Source organism: Plectropomus leopardus, chromosome 21, assembly GCF_026936395.1.
Source record: "Plectropomus leopardus strain MGB_pleo_1.0 chromosome 21, ASM2693639v1, whole genome shotgun sequence".
NCBI lineage: Eukaryota > Metazoa > Chordata > Actinopteri > Perciformes > Serranidae > Plectropomus > Plectropomus leopardus.
The window spans coordinates 22,315,426-22,337,355 of record NC_142196.1 but is presented as its reverse complement, the minus strand read 5'-3'; the positions used below and the strand labels follow the sequence as shown (position 1 = coordinate 22,337,355).

At 36.2% G+C, this 21,930-nt stretch overlaps 1 protein-coding gene across 1 annotated transcript in view; it reads right to left on the bottom strand.

Annotated features, from left to right (window-relative positions):
• LOC121960683 (uncharacterized) overlaps positions 1-21,924 on the bottom strand; it is a 28,125-nt gene extending 6,201 nt beyond the window's left edge. The window contains exons 1-18 of the mRNA XM_042510491.2: positions 19,253-21,924; positions 19,030-19,148; positions 18,815-18,943; positions 17,869-17,933; positions 17,707-17,763; positions 17,502-17,600; positions 17,068-17,135; positions 16,543-16,630; positions 16,375-16,444; positions 16,069-16,141; positions 15,504-15,587; positions 15,286-15,415; positions 14,961-15,005; positions 14,781-14,862; positions 14,322-14,414; positions 13,911-13,987; positions 13,718-13,761; positions 13,470-13,549 (exon numbers count right to left, since the gene is read on the bottom strand). Of these exons, the coding sequence (XP_042366425.2) occupies positions 13,470-13,549; positions 13,718-13,761; positions 13,911-13,987; positions 14,322-14,414; positions 14,781-14,862; positions 14,961-15,005; positions 15,286-15,415; positions 15,504-15,587; positions 16,069-16,141; positions 16,375-16,444; positions 16,543-16,630; positions 17,068-17,135; positions 17,502-17,600; positions 17,707-17,763; positions 17,869-17,933; positions 18,815-18,943; positions 19,030-19,148; positions 19,253-19,484 (1,635 nt within the window). The 5' untranslated portion in view covers positions 19,485-21,924. The remainder of the gene's footprint in view (positions 1-13,469; positions 13,550-13,717; positions 13,762-13,910; positions 13,988-14,321; positions 14,415-14,780; positions 14,863-14,960; positions 15,006-15,285; positions 15,416-15,503; positions 15,588-16,068; positions 16,142-16,374; positions 16,445-16,542; positions 16,631-17,067; positions 17,136-17,501; positions 17,601-17,706; positions 17,764-17,868; positions 17,934-18,814; positions 18,944-19,029; positions 19,149-19,252) is intronic.
• Positions 21,925-21,930: the final 6 nt, after the last annotated feature.

Below are 21,930 nucleotides of genomic sequence, written 5' to 3'. Positions count from 1 at the left end.
AAAATGGCATTTTTCACATTTTGCCATACTATAGCCTTGCATTTTTGGTGGATTTTTGGACATGCTGTTTTATGGTGTTTTTGGCTGTGTTTGCAAAATCCTTTGCTATGGCGTGTCTCTGCACGCTATTTGAAGTGGTTTGAAATGGTTTTAAGCAGTTTTTTGAAAATGGCATTTTTGACATTTTTGCCATACTATAGCCTTGCATTTTTGGTGGATTTTTGGACATGCTGTTTTATGGTGTTTTTGGCTGTTTTTGCAAAATCCTTTGCTATGGCGTGTTTCTGCACGCTATTTGACGTGGTTTGAAATGGTTTTAAGCAGTTTTTTGAAAATGGCATTTTTCACATTTTTGCCATACTATAGCCTTGCATTTTTGGTGGATTTTTGGACATGCTGTTTTATGGTGTTTTGGGCTGTGTTTGCAAAATCCTTTGCTATGGCGTGTCTCTGCACGCTATTTGAAGTGGTTTGAAATGGTTTTAAGCAGTTTTTGGAAATAGCATTTTTGACATTTTTGCCATACTATAGCCTTGCATTTTTGGTGGATTTTTGGACATGCTGTTTTATGGTGTTTTGGCTGTGTTTGCAAAATCCTTTGCTATGGCGTGTCTCTGCACGCTATTTGAAGTGGTTTGAAATGGTTTTAAGCAGTTTTTTGAAAATGGCATTTTTGACATTTTTGCCATACTATAGCCTTGCATTTTTGGTGGATTTTTGGACATGCTGTTTTATGGTGTTTTTGGCTGTTTTTGCAAAATCCTTTGCTATGGCGTGTCTCTGCACGCTATTTGAAGTGGTTTGAAATGGTTTTAAGCAGTTTTTGAAAATGGCATTTTTGACATTTTTGCCATACTATAGCCTTGCATTTTTGGTGGATTTTGGACATGCTGTTTTATGGTGTTTTTGGCTGTTTTTGCAAAATCCCTTGCGATGGCGTGTCTCTGCAAGCTATTTGAAGTGGTTTGAAATGGTTTTAAACAGTTTTTTGAAAATGGCATTTTGACATTTTGCCATACTATAGCCTTGCATTTTTGGTGGATTTTTGGACATGCTGTTTTATGGTGTTTTTGGCTGTTTTGCAAAATCCTTTGCTATGGCGTGTCTCTGCACGCTATTTGAAGTGGTTTGAAATTGTTTTAAGCAGCTTTTTGAAAATGGCATTTTTGACATTTTTGCCATACTATAGCCTTGCATTTTTGGTGGATTTTTGGACATGCTGTTTTATGGTGTTTTTGGCTGTTTTTGCAAAATCCTTTGCTATGGCGTGTCTCTGCACGCTATTTGAAGTGGTTTGAAATGGTTTTAAGCAGTTTTTTGAAAATGGCATTTTTGACATTTTTGCCATACTATAGCCTTGCATTTTTGGTGGATTTTTGGACATGCTGTTTTATGGTGTTTTTGGCTGTGTTTGCAAAATCCTTTGCTATGGCGTGTCTCTGCACGCTATTTGAAGTGGTTTGAAATGGTTTTAAGCAGTTTTTTGAAAATGGCATTTTTGACATTTTTGCCATACTATAGCCTTGCATTTTTGGTGGATTTTTGGACATGCTGTTTTATGGTGTTTTTGGCTGTTTTTGCAAAATCCTTTGCGATGGCGTGTCTCTGCACGCTATTTTAAGTGGTTTGAAATGGTTTAAAGCAGTTTTTTGAAAATGGCATTTTTCACATTTTTGCCATACTATAGCCTTGCATTTTTGGTGGATTTTTGGACATGCTGTTTTATGGTGTTTTTGGCTGTTTTGCAAAATCCCTTGCGATGGCGTGTCTCTGCACGCTATTTGAAGTGGTTTGAAATGGTTTTAAGCAGTTTTTTGAAAATGGCATTTTTGACATTTTTGCCATACTATAGCCTTGCATTTTTGGTGGATTTTTGGACATGCTGTTTTATGGTGTTTTGGGCTGTGTTTGCAAAATCCTTTGCTATGGCGTGTCTCTGCACGCTATTTGAAGTGGTTTGAAATGGTTTTAAGCAGTTTTTTGAAAATGGCATTTTGACATTTTTGCCATACTATAGCCTTGCATTTTTGGTGGATTTTTGGACATGCTGTTTTATGGTGTTTTTGGCTGTTTTTGCAAAATCCTTTGCTATGGCGTGTCTCTGCACGCTATTTGAAGTGGTTTGAAATGGTTTTAAGCAGTTTTTTGAAAATGGCATTTTTCACATTTTGCCATACTATAGCCTTGCATTTTTGGTGGATTTTTGGACATGCTGTTTTATGGTGTTTTGGGCTGTGTTTGCAAAATCCTTTGCTATGGCGTGTCTCTGCACGCTATTTGAAGTGGTTTGAAATGGTTTTAAGCAGTTTTTTGAAAATGGCATTTTTGACATTTTTGCCATACTATAGCCTTGCATTTTTGGTGGATTTTTGGACATGCTGTTTTATGGTGTTTTGGCTGTGTTTGCAAAATCCTTTGCTATGGCGTGTCTCTGCACGCTATTTGAAGTGGTTTGAAATGGTTTTAAGCAGTTTTTTGAAAATGGCATTTTTGACATTTTTGCCATACTATAGCCTTGCATTTTTGGTGGATTTTTGGACATGCTGTTTTATGGTGTTTTTGGCTGTTTTTGCAAAATCCTTTGCTATGGCGTGTCTCTGCACGCTATTTGAAGTGGTTTGAAATGGTTTTAAGCAGTTTTTTGAAAATGGCATTTTTGACATTTTTGCCATACTATAGCCTTGCATTTTTGGTGGATTTTTGGACATGCTGTTTTATGGTGTTTTTGGCTGTTTTTGCAAAATCCTTTGCGATGGCGTGTCTCTGCAAGCTATTTGAAGTGGTTTGAAATGGTTTTAAGCAGTTTTTTGAAAATGGCATTTTTGACATTTTTGCCATACTATAGCCTTGCATTTTTGGTGGATTTTTGGACATGCTGTTTTATGGTGTTTTGGGCTGTGTTTGCAAAATCCTTTGCTATGGCGTGTCTCTGCACGCTATTTGAAGTGGTTTGAAATGGTTTTAAGCAGTTTTTTGAAAATGGCATTTTTGCCATACTATAGCCTTGCATTTTTGGTGGATTTTTGGACATGCTGTTTTATGGTGTTTTTGGCTGTTTTGCAAAATCCTTTGCTATTGCGTGTCTCTGCACGCTATTTGAAGTGGTTTGAAATGGTTTTAAGCAGTTTTTTGAAAATGGCATTTTTGACATTTTTGCCATACTATAGCCTTGCATTTTTGGTGGATTTTTGGACATGCTGTTTTATGGTGTTTTGGGCTGTGTTTGCAAAATCCTTTGCTATGGCGTGTCTCTGCACGCTATTTGAAGTGGTTTGAAATGGTTTTAAGCAGTTTTTTGAAAATGGCATTTTTTTGACATTTTTGCCATACTATAGCCTTGCATTTTTGGTGGATTTTTGGACATGCTGTTTTATGGTGTTTTTGGCTGTTTTTGCAAAATCCTTTGCTATGGCGTGTCTCTGCACGCTATTTGAAGTGGTTTGAAATGGTTTTAAGCAGTTTTTTGAAAATGGCATTTTTGACATTTTTGCCATACTATAGCCTTGCATTTTTGGTGGATTTTTGGACATGCTGTTTTATGGTGTTTTTGGCTGTTTTTGCAAAATCCTTTGCTATGGCGTGTCTCTGCACGCTATTTGAAGTGGTTTGAAATGGTTTTAAGCAGTTTTTTGAAAATGGCATTTTTGACATTTTTGCCATACTATAGCCTTGCATTTTTGGTGGATTTTTGGACATGCTGTTTTATGGTGTTTTTGGCTGTTTTGCAAAATCCTTTGCTATGGCGTGTTTCTGCACGCTATTTGAAGTGGTTTGAAATGGTTTTAAGCAGTTTTTTGAAAATGGCATTTTGACCATTTTGCCATACTATAGCCTTGCATTTTTGGTGGATTTTTGGACATGCTGTTTTATGGTGTTTTTGGCTGTTTTTGCAAAATCCTTTGCTATGGCGTGTCTCTGCACGCTATTTGAAGTGGTTTAAAATGGTTTTAAGCAGGTTTTTGAAAATGGCATTTTTGACATTTTTGCCATACTATAGCCTTGCATTTTTGGTGGATTTTTGGACATGCTGTTTTATGGTGTTTTTGGCTGTTTTTGCAAAATCCTTTGCTATGGCGTGTTTCTGCACGCTATTTGAAGTGGTTTGAAATGGTTTTAAGCAGTTTTTTGAAAATGGCATTTTTTGACATTTTTGCCATACTATAGCCTTGCATTTTTGGTGGATTTTTGGACATGCTGTTTTATGGTGTTTTTGGCTGTTTTTGCAAAATCCTTTGCTATGGCGTGTTTCTGCACGCTATTTGAAGTGGTTTGAAATGGTTTTAAGCAGTTTTTTGAAAATGGCATTTTGGCATTTTTGCCATACTATAGCCTTGCATTTTTGGTGGATTTTTGGACATGCTGTTTTATGGTGTTTTTGGCTGTTTTGCAAAATCCTTTGCTATGGCGTGTCTCTGCACGCTATTTGAAGTGGTTTGAAATGGTTTTAAGCAGTTATTTGAAAATGGCATTTTTGACATTTTTGCCATACTATAGCCTTGCATTTTGGTGGATTTTTGGACATGCTGTTTTATGGTGTTTTTGGCTGTGTTTGCAAAATCCTTTGCTATGGCGTGTCTCTGCATGCTATTTGAAGTGGTTTGAAATGGTTTTAAGCAGTTTTTGAAAATGGCATTTTGACATTTTGCCATACTATAGCCTTGCATTTTTGGTGGATTTTTGGACATGCTGTTTTATGGTGTTTTTGGCTGTTTTTGCAAAATCCTTTGCTATGGCGTGTCTCTGCACGCTATTTGAAGTGGTTTGAAATGGTTTTAAGCAGTTTTTTGAAAATGGCATTTTTGACATTTTTGCCATACTATAGCCTTGCATTTTTGGTGGATTTTTGGACATGCTGTTTTATGGTGTTTTGGCTGTGTTTGCAAAATCCTTTGCTATGGCGTGTCTCTGCACGCTATTTGAAGTGGTTTGAAATGGTTTTTAGCAGTTTTTTGAAAATGGCATTTTTGACATTTTGCCATACTATAGCCTTGCATTTTTGGTGGATTTTGGACATGCTGTTTTATGGTGTTTTTGGCTGTTTTGCAAAATCCTTTGCTATGGCGTGTCTCTGCACGCTATTTGAAGTGGTTTGAAATGGTTTTAAGCAGTTTTTGAAAATGGCATTTTGACATTTTGCCATACTATAGCCTTGCATTTTTGGTGGATTTTTGGACATGCTGTTTTATGGTGTTTTTGGCTGTTTTTGCAAAAATCCTTTGCGATGGCGTGTCTCTGCAAGCTATTTGAAGTGGTTTGAAATGGTTTTAAGCAGCTTTTTGAAAATGGCATTTTTGGCATTTTTGCCATACTATAGCCTTGCATTTTTGGTGGATTTTTGGACATGCTGTTTTATGGTGTTTTTTGGCTGTTTTGCAAAATCCTTTGCTATGGCGTGTCTCTGCACGCTATTTGAAGTGGTTTGAAATGGTTTTAAGCAGTTTTTTGAAAATGGCATTTTTGACATTTTTGCCATACTATAGCCTTGCATTTTTGGTGGATTTTTGGACATGCTGTTTTATGGTGTTTTTGGCTGTGTTTGCAAAATCCTTTGCTATGGCGTGTTTCTGCACGCTATTTGAAGTGGTTTGAAATGGTTTTAAGCAGTTTTTTGAAAATGGCATTTTTTGACATTTTTGCCATACTATAGCCTTGCATTTTTGGTGGATTTTTGGACATGCTGTTTTATGGTGTTTTTGGCTGTTTTTGCAAAATCCTTTGCTATGGCGTGTCTCTGCACGCTATTTGAAGTGGTTTGAAATGGTTTTAAGCAGTTTTTTGAAAATGGCATTTTTGACATTTTTGCCATACTATAGCCTTGCATTTTTGGTGGATTTTTGGACATGCTGTTTTATGGTGTTTTTGGCTGTGTTTGCAAAATCCTTTGCTATGGCGTGTCTCTGCACGCTATTTGAAGTGGTTTGAAATGGTTTTAAGCAGTTTTTTGAAAATGGCATTTTGACATTTTTGCCATACTATAGCCTTGCATTTTTGGTGGATTTTTGGACATGCTGTTTTATGGTGTTTTTGGCTGTTTTTGCAAAATCCTTTGCTATGGCGTGTCTCTGCAAGCTATTTGAAGTGGTTTGAAATGGTTTTAAGCAGTTTTTTGAAAATGGCATTTTTGACATTTTTGCCATACTATAGCCTTGCATTTTTGGTGGATTTTTGGACATGCTGTTTTATGGTGTTTTGGCTGTTTTTTAAAAATCCTTTGCGATGGCGTGTCTCTGCAAGCTATTTGAAGTGGTTTGAAATGGTTTTAAGCAGTTTTTTGAAAATGGCATTTTTGACATTTTTGCCATACTATAGCCTTGCATTTTTGGTGGATTTTTGGACATGCTGTTTTATGGTGTTTTTGGCTGTTTTGCAAAATCCTTTGCGATGGCGTGTCTCTGCACGCAATTTGAAGTGGTTTGAAATGGTTTTAAGCAGTTTTTTGAAAATGGCATTTTTCACATTTTGCCATACTATAGCCTTGCATTTTTGGTGGATTTTTGGACATGCTGTTTTATGGTGTTTTTGGCTGTTTTGCAAAATCCTTTGCTATGGCGTGTCTCTGCATGCTATTTTAAGTGGTTTAAAATGGTTTTTAGCAGTTTTTTGAAAATGGCATTTTTGACATTTTTGCCATACTATAGCCTTGCATTTTTGGTGGATTTTTGGACATGCTGTTTTATGGTGTTTTTGGCTGTTTTTGCAAAATCCTTTGCGATGGCGTGTCTCTGCAAGCTATTTGAAGTGGTTTGAAATGGTTTTAAGCAGTTTTTTGAAAATGGCATTTTTGGCATTTTTGCCATACTATAGCCTTGCATTTTTGGTGGATTTTTGGACATGCTGTTTTATGGTGTTTTTGGCTGTTTTTGCAAAATCCTTTGCTATGGCGTGTCTCTGCACGCTATTTGAAGTGGTTTGAAATGGTTTTAAGCAGTTTTTTGAAAATGGCATTTTTGACATTTTTGCCATACTATAGCCTTGCATTTTTGGTGGATTTTTGGACATGCTGTTTTATGGTGTTTTTGGCTGTTTTTGCAAAATCCTTTGCTATGGCGTGTCTCTGCAAGCTATTTGAAGTGGTTTGAAATGGTTTTAAGCAGTTTTTTGAAAATGGCATTTTTGGCATTTTTGCCATACTATAGCCTTGCATTTTTGGTGGATTTTTGGACATGCTGTTTTATGGTGTTTTGGCTGTTTTGCAAAATCCTTTGCTATGGCGTGTCTCTGCACGCTATTTGAAGTGGTTTGAAATGGTTTTAAGCAGTTTTTGAAAATGGCATTTTTGACATTTTTGCCATACTATAGCCTTGCATTTTTGGTGGATTTTTGGACATGCTGTTTTATGGTGTTTTTGGCTGTTTTTGCAAAAATCCTTTGCGATGGCGTGTCTCTGCAAGCTATTTGAAGTGGTTTGAAATGGTTTTAAGCAGTTTTTTGAAAATGGCATTTTTGGCATTTTTGCCATACTATAGCCTTGCATTTTTGGTGGATTTTTGGACATGCTGTTTTATGGTGTTTTTGGCTGTTTTTGCAAAATCCTTTGCGATGGCGTGTCTCTGCAAGCTATTTGAAGTGGTTTGAAATGGTTTTAAGCAGTTTTTTGAAAATGGCATTTTTGGCATTTTTGCCATACTATAGCCTTGCATTTTTGGTGGATTTTTGGACATGCTGTTTTATGGTGTTTTGGCTGTGTTTGCAAAATCCTTTGCTATGGCGTGTCTCTGCACGTTATTTGAAGTGGTTTGAAATGGTTTTAAGCAGTTTTTTGAAAATGGCATTTTTGGCATTTTGCCATACTATAGCCTTGCATTTTTGGTGGATTTTTGGACATGCTGTTTTATGGTGTTTTTGGCTGTTTTTGCAAAATCCTTTGCTATGGCGTGTCTCTGCACGCTATTTGAAGTGGTTTGAAATGGTTTTAAGCAGTTTTTTGAAAATGGCATTTTTTGACATTTTTGCCATACTATAGCCTTGCATTTTTGGTGGATTTTTGGACATGCTGTTTTATGGTGTTTTTGGCTGTTTTTGCAAAATCCTTTGCTATGGCGTGTCTCTGCACGCTATTTGAAGTGGTTTGAAATGGTTTTAAGCAGTTTTTGAAAATGGCATTTTGACATTTTGCCATACTATAGCCTTGCATTTTTGGTGGATTTTTGGACATGCTGTTTTATGGTGTTTTTGGCTGTTTTTGCAAAATCCTTTGCGATGGCGTGTCTCTGCACGCTATTTGAAGTGGTTTGAAATGGTTTTAAGCAGTTTTTGAAAATGGCATTTTGACATTTTGCCATACTATAGCCTTGCATTTTTGGTGGATTTTGGACATGCTGTTTTATGGTGTTTTGGCTGTTTTTGCAAAATCCTTTGCTATGGCGTGTCTCTGCAGCTATTTGAAGTGGTTTGAATTGGTTTTACGCAGTTTTTTAAAAATGGCATTTTTGACATTTTTGCCATACTATAGCCTTGCATTTTTGGTGGATTTTTGGACATGCTGTTTTATGGTGTTTTTGGCTGTTTTTGCAAAATCCTTTGCTATGGCGTGTCTCTGCACGCTATTTGAAGTGGTTTGAAATGGTTTTAAGCAGTTTTTTGAAAATGGCATTTTTGACATTTTTGCCATACTATAGCCTTGCATTTTTGGTGGATTTTTGGACATGCTGTTTTATGGTGTTTTTGGCTGTTTTTGCAAAATCCTTTTGCTATGGCGTGTCTCTGCACGCTATTTGAAGTGGTTTGAAATGGTTTTAAGCAGTTTTTGAAAATGGCATTTTGACATTTTTGCCATACTATAGCCTTGCATTTTTGGTGGATTTTTGGACATGCTGTTTTATGGTGTTTTTGGCTGTTTTTGCAAAATCCTTTGCTATGGCGTGTCTCTGCACGCTATTTGAAGTGGTTTGAAATGGTTTTAAGCAGTTTTTTGAAAATGGCATTTTTGACATTTTTGCCATACTATAGCCTTGCATTTTTGGTGGATTTTTGGACATGCTGTTTTATGGTGTTTTGGCTGTTTTTGCAAAATCCTTTGCTATGGCGTGTCTCTGCAGCTATTTGAAGTGGTTTGAAATGGTTTTAAGCAGTTTTTTGAAAATGGCATTTTGACATTTTTGCCATACTATAGCCTTGCATTTTGGTGGGTTTTTGGGCATGCTGTTTTATGGTGTTTTTGGCTGTTTTTGCAAAATCCTTTGCGATGGCGTGTCTCTGCAAGCTATTTGAAGTGGTTTGAAATGGTTTTAAGCAGTTTTTTGAAAATGGCATTTTTGACATTTTTGCCATACTATAGCCTTGCATTTTTGGTGGATTTTTGGACATGCTGTTTTATGGTGTTTTTGGCTGTGTTTGCAAAATCCTTTGCTATGGCGTGTCTCTGCACGCTATTTGAAGTGGTTTGAAATGGTTTTAAGCAGTTTTTGAAAATGGCATTTTGGCATTTTTGCCATACTATAGCCTTGCATTTTTGGTGGATTTTTGGACATGCTGTTTTATGGTGTTTTTGGCTGTTTTTGCAAAATCCTTTGCTATGGCGTGTCTCTGCACGCTATTTGAAGTGGTTTGAAATGGTTTTAAGCAGTTTTTTGAAAATGGCATTTTTGACATTTTTGCCATACTATAGCCTTGCATTTTTGGTGGATTTTTGGACATGCTGTTTTATGGTGTTTTTGGCTGTTTTTGCAAAATCCTTTGCTATGGCGTGTCTCTGCATGCTATTTGAAGTGGTTTGAAATGGTTTTAAGCAGTTTTTGAAAATGGCATTTTTGACATTTTTGCCATACTATAGCCTTGCATTTTTGGTGGATTTTGGACATGCTGTTTTATGGTGTTTTGGGCTGTGTTTGCAAAATCCTTTGCTATGGCGTGTCTCTGCACGCTATTTGAAGTGGTTTGAAATGGTTTTAAGCAGTTTTTTGAAAATGGCATTTTTGCCATACTATAGCCTTGCATTTTTGGTGGATTTTTGGACATGCTGTTTTATGGTGTTTTTGGCTGTTTTTGCAAAATCCTTTGCTATGGCGTGTCTCTGCAAGCTATTTGAAGTGGTTTGAAATGGTTTTAAGCAGTTTTTTGAAAATGGCATTTTTGACATTTTTGCCATACTATAGCCTTGCATTTTGGTGGATTTTTGGACATGCTGTTTTATGGTGTTTTTGGCTGTGTTTGCAAAATCCTTTGCTATGGCGTGTCTCTGCATGCTATTTGAAGTGGTTTGAAATGGTTTTAAGCAGTTTTTTGAAAATGGCATTTTTGACATTTTTGCCATACTATAGCCTTGCATTTTTGGTGGATTTTTGGACATGCTGTTTTATGGTGTTTTTGGCTGTTTTTGCAAAATCCTTTGCTATGGCGTGTCTCTGCACGCTATTTGAAGTGGTTTGAAATGGTTTTAAGCAGTTTTTTGAAAATGGCATTTTTCACATTTTGCCATACTATAGCCTTGCATTTTGGTGGATTTTTGGACATGCTGTTTTATGGTGTTTTTGGCTGTTTTTGCAAAATCCTTTGCTATGGCGTGTCTCTGCAAGCTATTTGAAGTTGTTTGAAATGGTTTTAAGCAGTTTTTTGAAAATGGCATTTTTGACATTTTTGCCATACTATAGCCTTGCATTTTTGGTGGATTTTTGGACATGCTGTTTTATGGTGTTTTTGGCTGTTTTTGCAAAATCCTTTGCTATGGCGTGTCTCTGCACGCTATTTGAAGTGGTTTGAAATGGTTTTAAGCAGTTTTTTGAAAATGGCATTTTTGGCCTTTTTTGCCATACTATGGCCTTGCATTTTTGGTGGTTTTTTGGACATGCTGTTTTATGGTGTTTTTGGCTGTTTTGCAAAATCCTTTGCTATGGCGTGTCTCTGCACGCTATTTGAAGTGGTTTGAAATGGTTTTAAGCAGTTTTTGAAAATGGCATTTTTCACATTTTGCCATACTATAGCCTTGCATTTTTGGTGGATTTTTGGACATGCTGTTTTATGGTGTTTTTGGCTGTGTTTGCAAAATCCTTTGCTATGGCGTGTCTCTGCATGCTATTTTATGTGGTTTAAAATGGTTTTCTGCAGATTTTTGAAAACGGCATTTTTTGACATTTTTGCCTTACTATAGCCTTGCATTTTTGGTGGATTTTGGACATTCTATTTAATGTTGTGTTTGGCTGTTTTTGCAAAATCCTTTGCTATGGCGTGTCTCGGCATGCTCTTTAATGTGGTTTAAAATGGTTTTCAGCAGTTTTTTTAAAATGGCATTTTTTGACATTTTTGCCATACTATAGCCTTGCATTTTTGGTGGATTTTTGGACATGCTGTTTTATGGTGTTTTTGGCTGTTTTTGCAAAAATCCTTTGCGATGGCGTGTCTCTGCAAGCTATTTGAAGTGGTTTGAAATGGTTTTAAGCAGCTTTTTGAAAATGGCATTTTTGACATTTTGCCATACTATAGCCTTGCATTTTGGTGGATTTTTGGACATGCTGTTTTATGGTGTTTTTGGCTGTTTTTGCAAAATCCTTTGCTATGGCGTGTCTCTGCACGCTATTTGAAGTGGTTTGAAATGGTTTTAAGCAGTTTTTTGAAAATGGCATTTTTGACATTTTTGCCATACTATAGCCTTGCATTTTTGGTGGATTTTTGGACATGCTGTTTTATGGTGTTTTTGGCTGTTTTTGCAAAATTCCTTTTGCTATGGCGTGTCTCTGCACGCTATTTGAAGTGGTTTGAAATGGTTTTAAGCAGTTTTTTGAAAATGGCATTTTGACATTTTTGCCATACTATAGCCTTGCATTTTGGTGGATTTTGGACATGTTGTTTTATGGTGTTTTTGGCTGTTTTTGCAAAATCCTTTGCGATGGCGTGTCTCTGCAAGCTATTTGAAGTGGTTTGAAATGGTTTTAAACAGTTTTTTGAAAATTACATTTTTGCCATTTTTGCCATACTATAGCCTTGCATTTTTGGTGGATTTTTGGACATGCTGTTTAATGGTGTTTTGGGCTGTTTTTGCAAAATCCTTTGCTATGGCGTGTCTCTGCACGCTATTTGAAGTGGTTTGAAATGGTTTTAAGCAGTTTTTTGAAAATGGCATTTTTGACATTTTTGCCATACTATAGCCTTGCATTTTTGGTGGATTTTTGGACATGCTGTTTTATGGTGTTTTTGGCTGTTTTTGCAAAATCCTTTGCTATGGCGTGTCTCTGCACGCTATTTGAAGTGGTTTGAAATGGTTTTAAGCAGTTTTTTGAAAATGGCATTTTTGACATTTTTGCCATACTATAGCCTTGCATTTTTGGTGGATTTTTGGACATGTTGTTTTATGGTGTTTTTGGCTGTTTTTGCAAAATCCTTTGCGATGGCGTGTCTCTGCAAGCTATTTGAAGTGGTCTGAAATGGTTTTAAACAGTTTTTTGAAAATGACATTTTTGACATTTTTGCCATACTATAGCCTTGCATTTTTGGTGGATTTTTGGACATGTTGTTTTATGGTGTTTTTGGCTGTTTTTGCAAAATCCTTTGCTATGGCGTGTCTCTGCACGCTATTTGAAGTGGTTTGAAATGGTTTTAAGCAGTTTTTTGAAAATGGCATTTTTCACATTTTTGCCATACTATAGCCTTGCATTTTTGGTGGATTTTTGGACATGCTGTTTTATGGTGTTTTTGGCTGTGTTTGCAAAATCCTTTGCTATGGCGTGTCTCTGCACGCTATTTGAAGTGGTTTGAAATGGTTTTAAGCAGTTTTTTGAAAATGGCATTTTTGACATTTTTGCCATACTATAGCCTTGCATTTTTGGTGGATTTTTGGACATGCTGTTTTATGGTGTTTTTGGCTGTTTTTGCAAAATCCTTTGCTATGGCGGGTCTCTGCACGCTATTTGAAGTGGTTTAAAATGGTTTTAAGCAGTTTTTTGAAAATGGCATTTTTGACATTTTTGCCATACTATAGCCTTGCATTTTTGGTGGATTTTTGGACATGCTGTTTTATGGTGTTTTGGGCTGTGTTTGCAAAATCCTTTGCTATGGCGTGTCTCTGCACGCTATTTGAAGTGGTTTGAAATGGTTTTAAGCAGTTTTTTGAAAATGGCATTTTTGACATTTTTGCCATACTATAGCCTTGCCAAAAACACCATAAAACAACATGTCCAAAAATCCACCAAAAATGCAAGGCAAAAATTTCAAAAAATGACATTTTCAAAAAACTGTTTAAAACAATTTCAAACCACATGAAATAGCGTGCCGAGACATCCCAAAACACAGGATGTTGCAAAAACAGACAAAAACAAGATGAGATCATATTTAGTCCCATTAACAAACTATATACAATCCCACGGCACATCTTCACAGTAATTACTACATGTAAACTTTAGCTAACAATCTCTTTGGACAAATCCACATGCGGAAAACAAGCTGCAAAATGTAACAGTTTTCAAGGGCCCTTTTCAACTTTCAAAACTTTTAAGACCCTGCGGTCACACTGTAATACGAGTTCAATATCATATACATACCTCAGAGAAATCATTCGCCTCAGCTTTACTTATGGCCGACTCTGCCATCCAGTTCCTCAGCACATATCTGGGATTTACATCTGCAAGATATTTGCAAGCAGGCAAAGTTATTCTTGGAAAAAACATCATACATAACATTACAGAAATCAGTATAATGAATTTGCTTCTTTTGACTCACTATGAAATTTCAACTTGTTATACATTCCATGTCAAAGTCAACACTATAATTTGTAGATTCAGTGGCTTACTTTTCATCCTGAGTTGACGATCCAATTCACTATCATTTTGTTGTCTGGACAGAAAAAAAATTTAATCCAACTTGATATAATCCCAAAAACATGCTATGACAACAAATAAAAATGAGTGTGTTTTCCAGGGAAAAAAAATCTCCTTGTGAACATTTAAGTAAAACTGACTATTACTGTCCGTCTTTTTGCTTACCTGCTGAGCCGGAGCAGGTACATGCTGAGCCACTCAGAAAAGAGCTTGTGGGAGGACAAGTCTTCGAGAGCCCACATCTAAAAAAGAAAGCCTTAAATCAAAACTGAACTTCTGCATTTCTAAACTGGTTTTGCATAATTGTTGCTACTGAAGTAACAGCATTTTGCATTAGGCTTACCTGCATACTAATCAAACACTAATTCACTATTCTACACAGTCATATACATGCATCTTTAGTGATATTTATCACAATTTATTTATTCAGTGTTTCACTATTACATTTGCAGCTCTCCACAACTTAACAGAAGAAACCCAATGTCAGCCCCAGAAATGATTTCTTGACACATTTAGTAAAGATGTCACCAACTTCAAAATAAAATGTAATATAGCATATTATTACATAAGCTCTACCTGCGTGAAGTTGCTGTTGTGAAGCTGCTGGGCTGATGCTTCACTGAGCTGCCTGAAGGTCATGGTGAAGTCTGACTGTGTGTCCTCCATCATCTGGGGAGACAAACACAAATAAGAATGAAATTAACTTCACTTACTGAACTTACCATTTAACCATTAACTGTTTTCTACTGTTGTATTTAGATCCATACAATAATTATATACATGCCCCAAAGTCTCATCCACACACAAGTGTTTACAACTCCGTTTTATCATTTTTAATCCTCTTACTTTATTTTATTTTGTGTGGGTTTTCCTTTTTAAAAGGGGCCCACAAACTCCTTTGACTGTTGAGCATATTTTTACATTTTTAATTGTTGTTTTTGTAAATATTAAAATTACTCTTAGTTCATACTGACACACTATTATTTTAAACAACTTCAGAATTCATAAGCATGCAACTCTCTGTCAATGACTCGCCTTAAGCAAGAAGGCGATTAGGTAACCATCCTCCTCCTCTTCACCCAGAAGCCCCAGTTTAGCTTTAAATCGCTGATGAATCCTGGAACACATGCATGAATAATAATAATTATGACCATCTCTGCTTGGCTATAGCATTATGGACAACATGAAGACTATAATATTTCATGTGAAGCTCACCTCATGTGGTAAATATCTGCATATCCTTTTAAAATGATTTTAGCCCTGAAAAAAAGAGGAAAATAGATGTATGAGCTACAGTTTGACAAGGAAGGTGACTATCATTTTTGGCTAAAAAGTAATTTCCCATGTTGCTTCTAGACTTTTTTAAATATTTACCACAGTAAAATAAATGACGTCTCCATTTGTAGAGGTAGTAGTATGCAAAGAGTTTTGTATAAGTCAAACTGAATGTTGTTGCACTTTGTATTGATGGCAAACGGATCAATACAAGTAACATAAGTTAATGCACTCTTAATATAAATTGTTATCCTGGTGTTCTTACTCTTTCTGCTGTTTTGTAGAAAGCACAGGCCTGAGAGCCATCAGGAGCTTCTCCAGGTTGAACAGTCCGACGTTGGCCTGCGCTCCGATGCTGTATCTGCCCTCATCATCAGATGTGTTGGGGACAAAATCTGCAACGATAAAGCCTTGTTTCACCTTTGACGAAGACAGGATATTCAGATATTTCAATGAAGTACAGACACGCATCATTGGACACACTGGGGTTATACGACTCCATGAAGCCAAATGGTCCGTAGTCGATGGTGATAGACAGAAGGCTGAAGTTGTCCGTGTTGCACACACCTGTTGTGACAACACACATTTGATGTCAGTAGATGTTGGAATAAACTGTATGACAAAACGTGCCGGCTCTCTAATACTTTTATTTTTAACCAACTTTAATACTCATTTTTGGACCAACTGTGTATATAAGTATAAAGGTAAGTAAATATGCGGTCCGCTGCAGAGTTAGGTTCTATGTAAAAATGTAGTTATATTAATGGTAAACTAAATTTTTCCAACAGGTAAATGCAAGAACATAATAAAAACACAGCATTAAGTTCAGTGGTAGGTTTAAAATTTGTAACATCAGAAATGTGGACTTTCACACAAAAGAGTTTGACTCATTTTGACAAACAGAGATAAAACAATTGATACAATAATTTCCATAAAACATTTGTTGCAATTAGGACCTCACAGGTTCAAATTAAAGACTAATTGATGATTGTTAAGTTCTAATATTGATATAATTGAATTTAAGACTTTTTCAGACACTCTGTCTCACCATGTGCAAACCCAACTGACATCCACTGGGCAATCAGATGTGCTGTTTCATTCACAACAGTGGAATAAAATACCTAGAAAAGATAAAATAAAACATAAAGCATGATATGAGAATGTTTCTTGAATGAACAAACAATATACAGCATGCAGATATACAGTAACTTCAGCGTAGCATTTAATTCCCATAATTACTAGCACATGGACACCTTATGTTTATTTTTCATTTTCTGTTCTAAAGTTAGATCAATCAAAACCTCATATTATGTGATCAAAATAATAATGAATACATATTCTTTACCTAACCTACCAAATATTTATCTGGGTCATCTGACTTGATTGAAGGAAAATGTTCATCAATCACAAAGTTCAGCAGCTTTCTAAAATCAACAGAACAATAACGTGTTATAAGCAGCGCGACACTAAACGCAGCCATAGAATGAGAAGAAAGTGTGACAGATCATGTGACCAGACCCACCTGAGGAGCTCGATCTCTCCACTTTGAGCCAAAATTTCTAAAGATCCGATCCGAAACCACGACTTGGCTAACCGGAGAACGACAGCTCCTGAGAAAATAAGAGAGAAGCTCCAATTAAAACATGTGATGTGATGAAAAATTAAAGCTGCAGTCAGCGATTGTAGTTCAGACACTTTTTGCTGTCAGAATATCGCTTCGAAGTCTGCTAGTTATGTTTGTTCTAAAGAAAAATTAAGTATATATTAAAATAAAAAAAAAAAACATACCCCGCTTTTTTGTGTATTTACGCTACACAGGTCCATATCTTACAAAATGAGCACCATGTTGTATTGAAGAAGACATCAATAAACTACTGACGATACAATCTGACTTATTTTTCAATCAGTGGAGTCTCCCCCTGCTGGTCATTAAAAAGAATGTAGGTTTAAAACACTACAAAGATGGCACCTTGACTCCACCTTTAAATTAAACTCATAATAATGAGTACAATCTAGGTTTTAACTATTTTTGCATGAATAACTTTACCTCTCTCTGTCTTCACATTGCCATTGTAGAACTGATCCCTCATCACTGGCTCGTCACTCACAATTAGACTGAAACAAAGCAGAGCAAAAAATGATCAGATCAATAACAGATTCAAATTTCTTCCAATCTTCCCTTTAAAACGCGATGGGAAGTGGAGGAAACAAATTTAACTACTTACAAGTTCTGTATTATTTTGGGACTTTTAAAATATGTCATTACTGAATTTTGTGATGAATCTGGTGTAGATAAATTATATGGTCTACCTAACAGTCATATCGACAGTTATTCTGTAGAAACTGCACAAACTCTATGAGTCCAATACAAAATATTAAGAGATCCCTTGACATTTATTATAATTGTTTTTTTGTTAGAATTAGTCACATAGCAGAGTAAGTCCTGCTTGTTGCATTTCACCCATCACCTGCTCCTCTCACCTGGCAGCCCTGCTGGTTGGGACACCAAGGAAATGCATGGCCTCACTGCAAAGAAACTCCCTCACAGAGGAGCGGATCACAGCTCGACCATCTCCTGACCTGCATCGACATTTTCAAATGTGTGTTGAATGTCTAAGGAAGATCCTCGTGCTGACATTTGGTATCAACATGCAGTTTTGCCAAATGTAGCATGGTGAAAACATACCTTGAATAAGGTGTCTTCCCAGAGCCTTTAAGCTGCAGTTCCCACACTTCTCCTTTCCTGTTTAACATTTTATAATAAATATAAGTTAAAGCCTTAACTTGTGATGCACTTTAAATTTACAGTTTTTAAAATACAAGGAGTCTTATTCAAAAACAGTCTTACCTGTTGGTATACTGACCAAGGAAATGTGCTCGACCATCACCCAGCTGACCTGCCCAGTAGCCAAACTGATGGAGAAGCAGATATTCAACAACACAGTTTGTGTCAAATACTTTGATCAGATCTGTTTAACATTTACACAAGTATCATTCCGGTAAGGAAAATTTACACATACTTTCAAGTTTTCTTTTTGTCTGAAGTTAGTCAACATGTTTTTGGCTTACTTTAGCCTTCACTTGAGGATTATCTGTTGAGATTATATATGTATATATGTTCCTGGCATAGACTGTATATAAAACAGCTAAAACACCCATCCGACCAATCGTGAGCAGCCCCATTGAATGCGAGTGCATGGATTGGCTATCGCAGCTGTCAATCATGCCAGAAAATGCTCTTTTTGTTGAATTGAATAACTCATTAAAACCAAACTTATCATAAAACAAACACTTGAACTAACATCAGGGTGATGACAGCTACCTTCAGTCTAAGAAACACTGTTGTGTACTTAGAGTTTTTAGTTCAGCCTATGTCCCATTCACTAACATGGGGGGGGGGGCTTTATGACCTTTACTGCAGACAGGTACCAGGAGGCAATAGAGATTTAAATGTTACACTTTGGGGAAACGGTCATGTTGTCAACACAGAGAATCTGTCTATATATTTTGATTAAAGAACCTGTATAAGAATCCATGTATGTGTCGGAAAAAATAACATGTGACTAAACTTAGCCCACAGCTGTGATGTAATAATAATAATAATAATAATAACAATAATAACAATAATAATAATAATAAAAATGGTGTACACCTTCTTTTATTGCAAATTCAATGTTTTGTTTCGGTTGAAAAAAAGATCTGTTTATGGCAGCTAATATGTTGCAAGCAGACTTTTTACATAATGAATGCATGACAATAAATCTACAACAAACAGAGAACAGACTAATCATTACCTGATGACCTCCATATCTGTGAGCAAGCGGGACAGATCCTGCCAGCAGTCTGCTACCGCTGGCATAACGCAGGAAGTCATCTGACCTGGTTACAGCCAAATCTAAATCTAAAATCCCCTCGATGACATCCTGTCAAGACAAATTCAGATATAGATGAACTCCTCACATTTCTGTGCAAAGTCTCTGCGGTGCTGCTAATGATGTCGTATCATCACCTGAGAAGCTGCCCCAAGTCTCAACGGGCCTTTCAGTGGAGTTGGGGTGGATTTGGAGAATATGCAGTTCTTTACGGAGCGTGCAAAGTTGCCATCAACCTCATCGATTGGGAATGCTTCTGCAGAGAGAACAGACGAGATTGAATTGCAACAACACCACTACAAACTCTCTGTACTCTGACCTAAAAACACACACAGATCACTTTTTTTTTTTTTTTTTTACCTATTAGCTTCTTGCAGGACACTCTGAACTGATTCAGGTCCTTTATAAGGTTTGAAACACTAATGTTCCACCTGGATTTGACGGTTTGTGGTGACAGCTGGCTGCTGGATGCCGTATTGTCAGGACTGTGACAGTCACCCTCAGGACTTTGGCAGAACTCCAGTAAATGTACAGATATGAAGCTGGATGCTGCTACCAGAGCAAAGACTAGCACTTTGGCGGGGCTCCACATGTTGCAGACACAGCAGCTGCCTCAGTGTTACCTAGCTGGCTGGATGGCTTCTGATTTTATAACCTAGCAAGCAAATTACAACCTTTTATTGGACCACTGCTAATGAATTTTAAATATACAATGAGAAATTTAGGCATCACATTTGATTCTCAACTAAACTTTGAACCACATGTCAAGAATTTCATACAATCCTTCCATTTCCACCTAAGAAATATTACCAAAATTAAATCAGCTGTGTTTTCTTCTACAATATTTATACTTATGTATTCTCACGCCTTGATCACAGTATCACACTGTTTACATTCCTCAGTAAATCTTAGCTCAGCTTTTATGAGTGCAGAATGCTGTTGCTCGAACTTTAACTCGACAAATTGTAGTTATACCCAATTCTCGCATTCATCAATATGTTACCAGTTAATTTCTGAACTGACTTTAAGATTCTTCTCGATAATTTTCCCTTTTGTTTACTTTCCTGATTTGTTTTTCATTTAATTTTGTTCTGTTTTGCCTCTATACACACATATTTCTTTGCTTTTAAGATTATTTTCAATTATGGTAACTATTTTTTCTTATTATTGTTTTTGTTTCATGCACTTTGTGAAGCAATTTGTGACCTTGTTTATTTTATTTGTTGTTAGTGTGCAATACCAATAAAGTTGTATTTGTGAATATTTATTATAACTGTAGGCACTGATGAAGTTCAAGATTGGACAATAAGTAAATACTTTATTTCTAGCTGGTAATAAAAATGCACACATCATCTGGGGATCCTTCAACAAAAGCAGTATTAGCACAGTTTATAAAACTTTATCTTTTATAAAATCTAACATTATTTTAAGTATTAAAAGTAAACATATAAGCATTCACTATCTTAGGTCACACAAATGGCTTCAGTTTAAAGAGCATTTTACCCACAAACAGAGGCTGGCAAAACAAGTCTGTGCTGTTACAGTTCCTGTTCCTGGAATGACCCGCAGGCAAAGCTGACACATGAGACCCTTTTCTCTTTGTCTGGTTTGAAACTCAGAATAGACGAAGCGTTCACGTCTAACTGCAGCTGCCTCAATTAATTAACAAATTGTAAATTGCTGTCTTCATCGTGTACTGTACTGAGTTATGTATTTTGACATACTTGTTTGTGCTTGATGCTGCTATTTGACCCTTGTCTTGACTGGGTCTCATTTTTAATCTCAATGTGACTTCCCAGTTAACCCTTTGAAACCTGAACAAATTGGCTTGGTTTCTTTCTAAAACATGAGCAACTTAGTGAAATGACCCAAACATTAAAAAGACAATATATTAATAAAAATGACAAAGAAAGCGAAACTTGAAAATGACCCAAAATAAGTGCTAAACTAAGAAAATAAAAAATAAATAGTATTATATTTTTATGTAACTTAATTTGAATATATAATTAAAATAATTACAAATACAATTTTCTGGAAATATTTTTAAAAATAAATTTCTAATGATTCCTAATGTGTTTTCTAAGCATATTTTCTTATCACCTTTTAATATTTTCTTGTAATTTGCAGGACATTTTATGCCAAGTTGCTGATTGCTTAAAAAAATCAAACCAATTTGCTCAGATTTAAAGGTTTAAATGCTTGTGTGAGGTGTCTGAACACAGCACAAGGAATCTGATGTCGATCCAGGTTTCAAAGGGTTAAACAAGGGTTATGTATTATATATGGGTAGTTAATCAATGCAAAGGCAAAATATATTCTGTATTGACCATGTCTTGTATATAAAATCTGCAGAGGCACAGTAACGCGTTACTAAAGCCACCGGATAAATGAAGTAGTGGTCGTGCAGCAATTCACTCTAAAATATAAAATTGTGAGGTAACGTCGCATGGAAATACTCACGCAAAGTACAAGCATCTAAAATTGTACTTTCGCAGCATGCACAAACTACTTTCCAAACAAAACAGGCTCTGGTGTCAACTTTAGCTTTGCTCGGGTCGTTAGTCTGTGCACAGACATGTGTTTACTATGAACTGTGTGTAAAATCTGTAACTGCAAAGTAATACGTAATTACAGTTGTCGAATTAATGTAGCAGCAGTGCACTTCAAAATCCTTTTAAAGTGGCATTGCAGAGAAATACTCACGTAAAGCAAATGCAACTAAAATTGTACTTTCGCAGCATGCACTGCTAGCAAAAAGCGTCTCATGTCAACACTTGAAAGTTAAGCTTGAAACTAGTTTACGTTGAAAAAAAAGTCCCTCGATTCGGGCAGTTTGATTGATTTAAGGTAGAAATACACGACTAAAACTCAACGTACTGTTTTAAAACCGCGCTCTGTAACTTAAAAAGCAAGTTTATTCAACAGTTTTAAAACAGCAAAGTTGCTAACAGCTAGCTAGCTAGTTAGCTGTCAGCAACCTAGCTACGGCGCTAGCATCAAGTAACGTTACTTTTTTCAGCGCGACATTTAAGAAGACA